The sequence below is a fragment of the Perca flavescens genome, chromosome 22 (genome assembly GCF_004354835.1).
Source record: "Perca flavescens isolate YP-PL-M2 chromosome 22, PFLA_1.0, whole genome shotgun sequence".
Classification (NCBI taxonomy): Eukaryota; Metazoa; Chordata; class Actinopteri; order Perciformes; family Percidae; genus Perca; species Perca flavescens.
In genome coordinates, this window is record NC_041352.1 from 22,441,903 (window position 1) to 22,454,979 (window position 13,077).

The following is a 13,077-nucleotide window of genomic DNA, read 5'->3' on the forward strand; positions in this document are numbered from 1 at the left end:
GGTTCCTTAGTTTCTTTGTGTGTTCAGTTCACTATAATAGGAAAGTTCAATACTCTTCTCAAACCTCAGGTTTGCTCACCCTATAATATGGGGGACCGACACCCATGGGTGAATCTAGCCTTTCCCCTTGGAGAATCATTATCACAGCACAGCAAGCCATTAGCAGGCTGATTTAATTTGTTTATGCTGAACACAGGTATTACCTGAAGAGGCTGATGATTAAATAGGGTGAAAAATACTGCAAATGTTTAATCTGTCATATAGGGCAGAGCAGTCTTAAATCCATTTACCACAGTATTATGTATTTACAATAGCATTTATGAATCATTAACACCCACTCACATGAGTTATCCTTTGAGAGTAAATCAAAGCTAAGCCAAACATGCCTAGAATATCGCACATTTCTAATCTGTGTGAGCCAACACACATCTCCAAACAGCAACATTAGGCCATGTCTGGATGCTTAATTCTAGTGAGGCCAAAACCTCCTGATCCCACATGACAGCACCCATCATCTGCAAGCTAAAGAGTTACTTGTTGGGCTGCAGTAAGCGTTAATAGTTCTAACAATGCCCAATACGCTAAATAAATTATTTCTGGGATGCAAAGCCGCTTGAACGTGAAAATTCCACTGAGATTTTGAGATATGCAATTATGACTCAGTGTTCATGTCTGTCTATTTTGAAAAGTGACTTCTTTATAAGGTCACTGCAGTCATTGACTGACAGTTCAGCATGATTCTGCCATGCAGAAGAATGCTAAAAGACCTCTAGCCACGGTTGTGCCATACGCAGTCAATTGACCATAGAGGACTATGAGCTTATCATCAGCAGAGAAAAGCTTACATGCCCCAGAGAGCGATTTGATGTACCTCTGAAGACCCGGGGGTCCTAGCGCTGTGGAGAGAAGATGCTCTCTTTATTGTGCTGCCATCAGTCACATCGCTTTGTGTCCTTGGCTGCCTCAAAGCCTCTCCATCCCCCCAGTACTCACAGCAGTGGAGTGCCATCTGAGAACCATGCCAGCAGCCCTGTCCACCTTGCAGTGGAGTGGACTGGAGTGACTGTGAAAGACTCGCACTGCCACTTTTAATAGGACAGGGTTAGCCATGGGATGAGCCCCGAGACACTGGTTTAATCTATTACACCCACGCCTCCCCAGGCCACCAGAGAGAAGGCACTTTTCACATCGACTCCAAGCACCGCCTCAGCTGACTCTTTGTCACTCTCTCTCCTCTTTTTCCTCTCTGTGTACTCCTTCACTAACACACAGCACATGCATAAGCACACCTACAGACACAAAGACATGCACACACACACATTGCTACCATTTTGGTTGCTTGGTGAGGTGTTATTCATCTGTGTTGGGCACCTGGATCTCCTGTTGTTCTCGGGTATTGTTTCCTTCTCTTCTCCTTTTTTCTCTTCCTTTCACGCCAGGGCCTAAAATAACTCATTTCACCTCCCACTGGAACATTCAGCACCATAATCAATAGATTACTTTCAACTTGTGTCTGTGAGCAAGGCTAAATTTGTATCGTGCTGCCGGATGAGCTCTTAATGCTATCAGTTTTAAGCTATAATATACTACAATTACCCCGTGGCAATTTAAAGATTAAATATCGTATTGAACTTTTTTGTTATTTTACGATGCATGGTTGTGTCCTTGTATAAGTCTTAAATGTTATTGCACAAAAGCCCTTTGTGTTATTTAATATTTAACCAACATTCCTCACTGTTTTCTGGCCTTCAGTCAAGTTAGCAGTTTGTTCATTACTTTTGTCATTTGACCATTAGTTTTGTTACTGCCTGCTAGTGTTTCATCACGACTGAAAGGCAGTTACAGCTTCCATTCTCTGAAATGATTTACTGTTCAAACAGCCCAGTAATGACGTTTCTGATAGAGAAATTACACTGCAGTCACTGTCTTAATTGATGGCAAGAGGGCTTCTTGCCTCAGTTCTGCCAATGGCTATGATTTAAGGGAAGTCTAAAGGCAATCTAGGCAATTAGTGGCATTTGTTTGCAAATGTTTGTCACTTTTGCACATTGTTGTTAAATGCCATGCAACACTACAACATTAATCACTTGAATGTGCTGTTCTTTGGAAGTGTGTGTGTGTGTGTGTGTGTGTGTGTGTGTGTGTGTGTGTGTGTGTGTGTGTGTGTGTGTGGGGGGGGGGGGGCACCTTATGCAAGCTGGATGAATCATTGGCCACTTTTCTCAGAGTGTTAAAATTAGAACATTTAAAAACAGTGGCAGAGGTTAAATAATAGCATAGTTGTATAATACCTCAAAACATCTAGCTGATCTGGAATCAGTGAACTCCGACTAGAGACAGGGATCCAACATACAGCATAATCTTTATTAAATTTTGCAATATGTCTCACTCCATTGTTCTGAACACTTCAAACTGTGTCTTTCTGTATGTCACTGTCCATGGTGCTGAAACCTTTCTGGCTGTATCAGAAATCTCGGTATCATTCCCAATTCCCTATATAACGGACACTATATAATTCATTTATAGTGAGCAGAGATTTCAGAAACTCAAATGAGCTGCACTTATGCAATTTTCAACCTCAGGTGGAAAAAGTGCTTTACAATATGCCTCTCATTCCCCAGGCCAGGCCATTGGGAATAATTGGGGTTCAGAGTCTTGCTCAAATATTTTACCATTAAATGCTAAGGGAAAACCAATGGTTGAGGTGTACTTAGAATAGAATAGAAACGAATAGAAACTAATAGAAAAGAATAGAGTAGACTTTATGGGGAAATTTGTATTGGGTATACTGCTACAATCTGTTGCTTCACAACACAAATATGCAACAGAAGGACATAAAAGAAGGACACATATGGCTGTTCAGACAACACAACATCTTAAATAGTAACTGTAGTAATTAAAGTGCGAAGTGCAAAATGCGCTGGTGTATTTTTGCCCTTTTGCTCTGTTGTGCTACGATTTACTGTTGGACTACTTGCAGCAGTTTGCCCTACACAAGTCACCTGCACTTCTCGTCAATGTTTTTTGAACCCCTCTCGAACCCCCGGGGCAATGGATTTGGAGGCAGTGCCAGAGGTCTCTGGCAAATGCTTTTTATTCAATGCACTGTGGCCGCTGGGGGCATTCAGTTTGTACAGTGAGGAGATAGGCCTGTATTAAAATGGATTCCCTGAATGTGAGCCAGCAAATATTATGCCACACACGCTGCCATTAAACAATACCGTTCCTCTAGGCCTAGAACAGCACATTTCAATTACGTAGCTATATCTGCCACCTTTTCTTCTCCCAGGAGGAGGTAAATAAACATGCAAATGGAGAAACAACATTAAATCTGACTCAAAATAATTTTACCAACACAACCCAAGGTTATCATGCCGTTCAAGTGCCGTTGCTCTCCATGTACTGTACGTATGGCAGTGTTTTAATGTGCCGGTGTTCTTCCACACGCTTTTTCATGTATAGCATGTCGCTCTGTGTGCACATATTTGTCTGCACACATTTGTCTGCATGTTTCCTGGGGAATTCATTGGTGGATTTATCTATTGTCTCCCATAATCCTATGTTTTGCAGATGGGGTGTACAAACCCCCTCTGTGCCTCCGTGCCTTCTTTTTCCTTTCCTCCCTGTATCAGACTGGGAAACAGATGATCATCCTTTGAACCCATTACTCAGCCTGATCCTCTTATCATTACCAACCTTCCCGAGTCTCTAATTTGGGGTCTGCCAAACTCTGCTCTGTGTACAATGTGGCTTTCGTCTTCGTCCTGCTGTGTGTGTTTTTTGTCGGTGCGAGGGAGGCATGTCAAGGGAGAAGAAGAAAGAGAGAGAGAGAGAGAGAGAGAGATGGAACGAGAGGGAGAAAGGTAGAGAGAGGGATTGTCTGCACACATTTGCACACCTGTCCCTGGGGATACTCCACCAATCTGAAATAAGAGAAGTCTGTGGGCGGGTCAGTATTCTGGGAACGCAGTGAACAACTCATAAAGGCTTCATCTCCAGCTATCTACTCCCCACACCTTCCCAAGGGCACTGCTCATTCTTTCTCTCCTCTCTTTCTCCCTCTGTCCGTGTCCATGCTAATATCACAATCCCACATGGGTACAGGCACATGGTGTTCAGTAAATTGCCCTGTGGGGGGATTGGTCAGTTAAAAAGGGCTCAGAATATTCCCCATCAACAATGCCTCTGTGCAGTAGATTATCACTGTAGGGAATAGATCACACTGCCTCCTCTTTACATGGCAGCATATCAAACACTGCGCGTAAAACAATAGGAGGACAGATGCATCCTTGCCATCCATTGGGGGTATGCATGATGTAAACAAATAACTGTCTTCATTTACATCATAATTGCTTTCTGTCCCTTTCTGTTATTCAATTACTGTCAACGAAAAGGTCACCATACAATGATCTATAGCAATGACTATGAGCCCATTAAGTACATACTTGATTTACACACAGAAGTTTGCATGCATTCATACGCATGCACAGAGCATCCTGAGGCAGCTCTTACACTGAGCAGGGAATCAATTACTCACTCAGCTGCATATTTTCGGGGATCAAAGGATCACATACCTTTGCGCGCTTGTGTGCTGGGGCATGTACTAAAAATGTACCAGTTAACGAATACCTCACTCCGATACATCAGAAAAACAAACGGAGATTTGCAATCCCCCAAAGAACATTTTAGACACTTACATCAGAAATACCCTGAAAGGCACAGAAACATAATTGGCTACTTTTGCAATCAGATGAAATATTTGCTGTATCCCCGAAATGAAACAAGTGACAAGAACAGATATATTACCACTCCTTAAAAGTATTTTGTCGTGGTAAATTTGCATGAAAGAGGCAGGATTTAATGAGACCCTAACCCACTTCTTTTTTTTTTTATCTTTCAAAAGTAAATTTGTGTGTAAAGCTGCAAAGTTTTAGGCAAAGTGTGAAGAAAGTTTTTGGTTTGATGGAAAAATTTGATACTGTTACATTCTAACATTATACATAAACCCGTTTCTGACTAAAACTAGCACCAATAGTGCTACGTGATCAAACAAATTCAAATGAAATATCCATTTTTGGTAAATAATAATGGTTGTTCTAACACAATTATTGCTTACAAGATGGTACAGCTGAATAAGTTGTTAGTAAAGTTGTGACTTATCGGTTACCTTTTCTGACAATATATTTATATGTATGTAATTTTTTTTAGTTTTTTGTCTTTTGGATATGATGACATAAATCCTAGGTGCCAATATGTACCCAAAACCCAAAGAGCATTTTGGGTGAATAACTCAATCCAGAAAAGAAATCCATCTCATCCACGCATTGGAGCATTGCTTACAAAAAATCTTCACTTTCTGACCTTAACATTTTTCTGCTTTTCCATATCGCAGAGACATTTCTGTGGCTGTTGTGGCATTATGCCAACTTAGCATCGCTCTGCAGTTCTTTTATCTATTGAATCTCAATAGCGCTGTCAACAAATGGCATTTCAACTCACCACAGGGGTCTACTGCATCCAAAGAGAAATGCAGCACAGACTATGAAGGATTTGCTTATACATTTGTGCACGTTGTTCCTGCATGTGTATGAGAGTGCACAAGGAATTCTGTGTGTGTGTGTGTGTGTGTGTGTGTGTGTGTGTGTGTGTGTGTGTGTGTGTGTGCACGCGCGCACCCATGTAGTTTGATGTGTGGGCGAGACCTACTAATTTCAATCCGTTGATATTATTAGGCATCTTAACTGTTACGTGGCACATTCAGAGACACTGAGCCAAACATTTGCCAGCTGTTCAAGTAAAACTGACGTGATGTATTTTATTAGCATGCTGGAAGACGTGTGGAAGCGTTAGTAGTGGCTCCAAATGGCAGCAAGTAGTAACCGTTTGTAAACTATCGAAAACTGCATTGCACACCATTGTCTTGTTTGCCAACCTGGCTAGACTGCAATGCTTGGTGCCGTAGTATACCGGACAGATTAGAGATCATCTGTGAGCCCAGAGCAATTACATTCTGATTTATATGGCCAAATGTGGGCAAGGAGTCAGTGTAATGACGGTTTCATTATTGCAAATGATCTTATTAATGCGCTTTATGTCCTATTGACGCTTATCACCATCTTGAAAGTAGGTGTGCCTTTTAAGAGCAGTCTCCTGAAACCTTAATGAGATGATACTGAGACTCATTCAATGTCTGCTCATGCAGCACTCATAAATGCATATTATTATCACCCCCTGTCACTGAGCTGAATGCTTTCAATGTCCAAAGAGAAATAATATCTTGCTCTTGCTTTCTGCAGTTAAGACTGTGGGTGGAAAAATAATAATGCTTCTATTAAATGTGTTTGGATAATATGGAACTAGGCATACCCTAAGGAGAGCTGAGAATGTACACAAATGAGGAAAGACTGTTAATGTGGCAAGTTTCACTTCATAAACCAAAACAACATGAATACATTATGAAAGCTGACATTAAGATTGATGAAAGAATTCTTTGACGGGCTTTTCAACAGAGCCGTTGTGAAGCTCTCACTCTATCACTCTATTTGTCCTATTATCCAAGTTTCAAATTGGTATGGTCATTAATGGAATTGTTTAGAGAAAACGGCACTGTGGTATGTTTTTAAAATGAAATGAAATATCCATCAATTGTTAAATTCACTCCTAAGGTCCTATAAGGACATAAGACGGTGATATTATTTTTTAAGTATGAATGAACTGAATCTTGGACCAGAACTCTTAAAACATGTTTCATATTCATTTTAATAAATGATTGCATAATAAGTCTTATCAAAGCCTAGCTATTTAGTAGATTAACACTCATTGCACTGGCTGGCTCACTCTATTTCTCGCTCTAATTTTAGTCTGTGGCTGTAATGTCCTTTTTCTTTCACCTCTGGCAGTTGTGGGTCCCCCTTGAAAATGAGATGATAGATCTCACAGGGATCTTTTTTTCTAATATCACTGGTGCTTTTGTGCCACATGACATTTGATGAAGTGATATTTAAGGGCCCTACAAATGCTATATGTGGTAAAAAGTTAGTATTAAATGAGATACTTTTGCTCTGTGGTTCAAAGAAAGTGCGACCAAAGGCCTGGACCTCTTGCTGTGGGTCACTGTGCACTTGATGTATTAATCCATTAAAAAATAAAAAAATGGTACAGTAAATGAGCGCTGACATGCTGAGAATATGCTTTATATGGCACAGGTGCTCAGAGAGAGAGAGAGAGAGAGAGAGAGAGAGAGAGAGAGAGAGAGAGAGAGAGAGAGCTATGCCATTGCTTTGAGTTAAGCTTTGAGGCAGAAGGAGACAAACTGTTAGAGAGTAACATAACACAACTGAAAGATTACAGGTTCTGCCCTAACACCTGCCAGGTGTCCTGCTGGTACAGTGTTATTTAACACAACAAGGTGCAAGGTACCTGCAAATTTCATATTATATATCTTATTTTATTTACTTAATTTATTTTCAATAGTTTTTAGTTTTTCAAAGTTACTTCCTCCATTGTTTTTCCTATGTTAGTGATGTTGTCTCTGTTACTGAAGTAAATACTGCAAAGGTATCAAAGATCCAAAACAGTAGTCGCTTTATAGGAATAGTAGTGGAGGTGTAAATTCTGGGTGTAAATATAACATACAGAATGGCATACTTGGAAGTAGGAGTGCTCGGGGTGCAGCAACATCTCCAACTCATGATACAGAGTCGGACAGGATTTGGACAGACTCTCCAGCATTAAAAAAGAAATACTGAAGTTCAAATGCAATATTTATATAGCAGCAAACAAACACAGGACTTTCACCCAGGAGAATGGTGTCCATGTGCGGTTTGAGAAGAAAAGTAAATTGCGAGATAAGGGTAAAAGAAAGTAAAAAGAAATCTCTTTCTATACCACTAACAAGGCTCAAAATAGCACCACACTTAGCATAATGAGGGTCCCCACATGTAAACCGAAGCATTGAGAACTTCATAAGCATACAGTTTATTAAAAAGATAGATTATAGAGACCGTAGCATTCACGTGTACAAGCAGGCGCCATCTTGGGAAAACAGTCATGACCAGTCGAACAACGAACGTTCGTCGTTCGACGTTCAACTGGTCATGGTTGTTTTCCCAAGATGGTGCCTGCATGTATACATGAACGCTACTGTCAACACATAAAGGAATACTTAAGTACTTAAGGGCAAACACTGAGCGATCAAAAACATCTGGAAATCATTATGGAGAGTTCATGAAACTTCTTTTTTTTTCTTCTTCTAAGGCATCCCTAGATGAAAATTTAAGGGCAACATTAGCCTAAGCAACTGGGTACAGCCCTGTATTTGAAACCGCCTTTATTATCTGTTGCCTCGATACAATCGTTAATATTTACATTGCACAGTACTAATTCCATCTGTAACAAAAGACTGATTTCATAATCTCTATTCTGCTCTCAGTTTCTCTTACTAAACAGAAATTAAATTTTCATTAACCAATTGATTCTACTCCTTTCACTTTTTACTTGTCCCCGATTAAGCTATCATGCATGCAAATAAACACTTCCAGCTGATTTTTCCCGTTAAAAAATATTGAGGCTTTCCCCATATTGGTAGGCTTTTAATGTGAAAATCCACATGAAGTGTTGAGTTTCATTAACAGCAGCATTACATCAAGCAGGGAAAGTGGAACAACTGGAACTAAAAGGTAGAGGAGAAAGGTATTCATGTTAAAAATAGAAACTCAGAGCAGCAAAGTGGTGAATGTGGCCTGACTGTTGGACTGTGGAGGTAGTGAATTGTGTGAGCAGTTGTTAATGACTAAAGATAATGTCACCCTCTTTAATGTTTTTCCTTAATGTTTTATTAGCAACCTGCCTTTATTTGTTTGGCCCGGTAATGACACTGAATACTGGTTTTTATATAAAAAATTCCCTATGTATGTTTAACATTCTTCTCTTAGTTTCTGAGACTCCATACCCTTTTGAGAATGATCATCCCCTCTTGGTTGTGTTCATTGGTGGTGATGTCAAACATGGCGCCTCCATCACCTGGCACAATGGTGTACTCTACTTCGGCATTTCTCCCGATGTCCAAGTCGTGGGCTTTGATTCTACCGACAGCAGACCCCACTGCAGAAGACTCAGGGACTCGTAGGTGAAAGAAACCTGTCAACAAACAAACATCACACCTGACTCATTTATTATCATCATTTGGCATCGGATGGAAAATACTGAGCTCTTCACATCCTCTGTTCTTTTTGTAGTCTCTCACACACTCAAGGGTGTCTTATCCACCAACAGGCTAGCAACTGGTATGCTCTGTCTGAAGACAGCCCTGTAGCCATGGGCATGACGTTATTAACCTGTACAATCCACAAACACAAGAGCCAAGGGGCTATGAAAGAAATCAGAAATCACTGCTTAGGACTTAGGAAGAAATCTACAAGAAAACAAAGTGTAATTGATTGATTGATTGATTGATTGATTGATTGATTGATTGATTGATTGATTATTACTGACACCTCACAATAAAGGTCATAAAAAGTCATCTTTTCCTGTGTTTTCCTTCACTCTCTGAGATTGCTAGCTGTTCGAACAATAGCATCTGCTTGTGCCACAGCAGTGTTGTAGTCAAGACCAAATAAACCGAGACCAAGTCAAGACCAAGACTCCGAGGGCTTGAGATTGAGTCAAGACCAAGACCAGACCAGTGCCAGACAGCCAGGACTTCTCATGTCTCCCGCATTCACTTTCCTGGGAGTGCGTGTAAAGGGGGCAGGAGAGGGGGTTAACAGTAACACATTTCAAATTAGAAATGAGTCAAGTTATTGGCTGCATTTAAAGAATTTTAAGACATTCTCAACACATTCAATTTGATTCAACTAATTCCTGACACTTCTCTGGTGAACAAAGAATTAGCCAAGACGGGTTCTAGATAAACATTAGTTTTTCTTTGGGATTTTTATTTATTTTGCCCTTATATGACGCATAAACCCTGGGAATGGAGAAGACGATGTGCAGGTGAAAAAGGCAAGTGCGAGACTCTTAGAAGCTCCTACTGAGGATAGTGCTACTTGACACACATAGGCATCAAAACTCTGAGATGGATGTACTTAAACATAAATGTTGACTATAAGTCAGAGTGTCAGACAAGAGGCACTCGAAGGGTGAAAAGCGATGCTGCTTGGCAGAGAGCCTATTTATTTTTTCTTGGTGGAGGACCAAAATAAATGTACTTAAACCAAACCAAAATGTTCACTCTTTGCTTAGGTTATAGGACAAGGTTGCATTAAATGTTTTTTAAAATCAATACTATCCTTAAGATTGTGCTGCACCACGCAATATTGCTGTGCATATGTGCACTCTCCTATTTGTTATTCCTCAATTTTACTATGGATCTTAGCGTATTTTCTCAGTGTTGATTCTAGGATTTTGAGAGTGGAGCAGAAGCATATGGGATGAATTTGGCTGCTATAATATATATAATAAATAATCAAGTACTTTCAAGGACATGCATTCATTTTTAAAAAAGTATTTTAAGGTTCATGTCCTTTCAAGGATAGGACGTGGCGCCGCTGCCAAAACAGAGTTAGTTCTAGGTTAAGAGACATAACAAACAGCTGTTATACGGCACTGTCAGTGGGTTCATAAGCTTCAAGGATAATTCAACAAAGCCACGTGCAGTTATTTACACCCCTATTAGTAATCACCATTGCAGGCATTGCAGTTGCAACCACATCTGGTGCCATCACAGAGGTTCATTCAGGGGATTGACGGTTTACAAATTCTTAATCTATAATAACTAGGGAGGGGGAAAAAAGGATTTCTGGAAAAGACAGATGTGGGATGGATCCATGCAGCAACATTCTAAGTAAACCAATCTGATGGTGTCCTCCAATATGGCCACCACATATATTTTTCTTTCTTTTTTTTTACCTGTAAGCCTTTTATAGATGGAAGAGAGAAGACAACAAAGAGAGGATTTGGGACGGGGCAGAGGAGCCACCATACTTGGCCCAAACCTCTGTGCTGTGACAGCATTATGGAAATATCATCTTTTCCTCGCAGGCAAAGGAGCTTGACCGTCTGACTGCCATTTACATTCAGAGGAGACCACTCGGTGTCGCCTCAAAATACCCGAAGAGACTGCATCCATACAGAACAGTATTTTTGCTTTCCTGTCAAACGCTTCCTGATTTGGAGTAGAAAACATTCTGCCCACAATTTCATATTTATGCTTAGAATAAGTAGAGAAGCTTTCACAGATCAATGTGTTTACAGTAATGAGTTTTTTTTTTTTCCAGCTTGGCTTTTTACATGACCTGGTGAACTGTACAATCAAATTAATCTGGTTTAGGAGCTTATACAAAATACCGGATGAAATACAGTGTTTAAATACACTGACTCAATCCCTGGTGCAGCACCATCATGCTCAAACCCAATCCTAATATAGAAGGAAAGCCCCATGAGAGAAATAACACCAATCCTAGTTTATTTGACAGGAGTAGTAGATGTAAATGCAATCATGGTAAGTAAACAGGCCTTTGCTTACTACAGTGCATAATGACAAATAATGAAAACCAATTACAGAGAGTAGACCTGACAAATACCTCCTGCCGTGTTGTAATTGCACAGTGTTTATTTTGTTATCATAAAAATGTGTGAACCTGCGTTAGGTCATGTGTATTGTTATTGTTGGAAACAAAAATTAAAGTTGGTGTTGTTAAACAACAATCATTTTTACATAAAGATCTACAAAGGGCACTCACTTTTAGAGAACCTTGGTGGATTATCGTTGACATCGCTGAGAGTGATGTTGATGGTGGTGGTCCCAGCCAGCCCCCCCAGCTGGCCCCCCATGTCCTTGGCCTGGATTAATACCTGGTACTGTTCCTTCACCTCTCGGTCCATATTAGGCAAGGCTGTCTTTATAACACCTGGTGTACAGGAAGATGAATAGGAAACACAGATAACAAAGGAGTGTCAATGGAGTGAGAGGGGAAGAGAGTGATTGATACAGATAGTGAGATAAAAAAGACAAAGGGGAAGAAGTAGTCAACGTCAAATCTCATGAAATATATGTGAATATATATGCTAAATGCACAATTTATCTCAAAATGCACAATATATTTCCACCAAAAAAAAACTCCCAAGGAAGAAGCTGCTTGTGCGGCTCCGACCAAGGCTGAAATAGAGGTCATTTCACAAACTGGAGACACTTGACATGCAATGGGAAGCTCTGGTTGAAGCCATATAATGATTCACTTGAGGATCAGAGACCCTGAGATCAGAGAGCGTTTGTACTGCAGATTAATAGCTAGGTCAGTGGGAGGTTGGCAGGCTAAAAGGAAGCGAGCAGCATAGGTGGGTCTGCACTTTTTCCCTCCTCTTATTCCATTTTATATGTTGTGAGGATGTGAGGATGTACCATTTGATCCGCAGACCCCTAACAAGCGTGAATCAAAGACTATGTTTATTTTTTTGATATTTCTCTCATCTTTTTTTGGAAAAGGGGGATGTCTGTTTCTGAGATTGATAATTCTGTGACAAGCATGGAGATTAACGTATGTTGTTGTAATCCCCTTCCCTTGCTCACTTTTTTACTCCCAGTGTTTGTTCCCGTTGTTGTTGACGTGCATTTGGGGGATAGATGCAGGCCCAGCAGGGCAAACATTTACTTTAACAGTTTGATTTTTTTCCATCATCAGTTTGAAATACAGTCACAGTATGCTCTCTGTGATGCTCTGGGAATCAGCAGCAGATTCCACCGTATTTGCCTGTGTGATATGTATGAACCTTTTTTCGTATGCTTTGAACTGCCCCAGATGGTAAGCCAACAGCAGCCCGCTGCCGGCAAACTGGTGGTATGAAGGTATTTCAGATTTAAAGCAGTCATCTGCAATACCCTGCCTCGCTGCCACTCTGCAACCTTTTAACTGCCATTTTCCTCCTATGACACAAACCGCCTACACCAGCAAAGTGCAGCTGTACATAAAGAGGAATTAACTGAATAATGCTGCAGCATTGTCTTCGTGTCTTTGTATTTTGTGTCTTTTGGAGATTTCAATTTAAGCTGCTGTATCGGTTTGCTGGCTAATTTCAGTA

At 40.4% G+C, this 13,077-nt stretch overlaps 1 protein-coding gene across 2 annotated transcripts in view; it reads right to left on the bottom strand.

The window, feature by feature from the left end:
• The window catches only part of LOC114549022 (cadherin-12), a 62,722-nt gene that overhangs the window by 27,559 nt on the left and 22,086 nt on the right, over positions 1–13,077 (bottom strand). For both annotated transcript variants that reach the window (XM_028569118.1, XM_028569119.1), the window contains exons 4-5: positions 11,742–11,909; positions 8,951–9,138 (exon numbers count right to left, since the gene is read on the bottom strand). In XM_028569118.1, the coding sequence (XP_028424919.1) occupies positions 8,951–9,138; positions 11,742–11,909 (356 nt within the window). The remainder of the gene's footprint in view (positions 1–8,950; positions 9,139–11,741; positions 11,910–13,077) is intronic.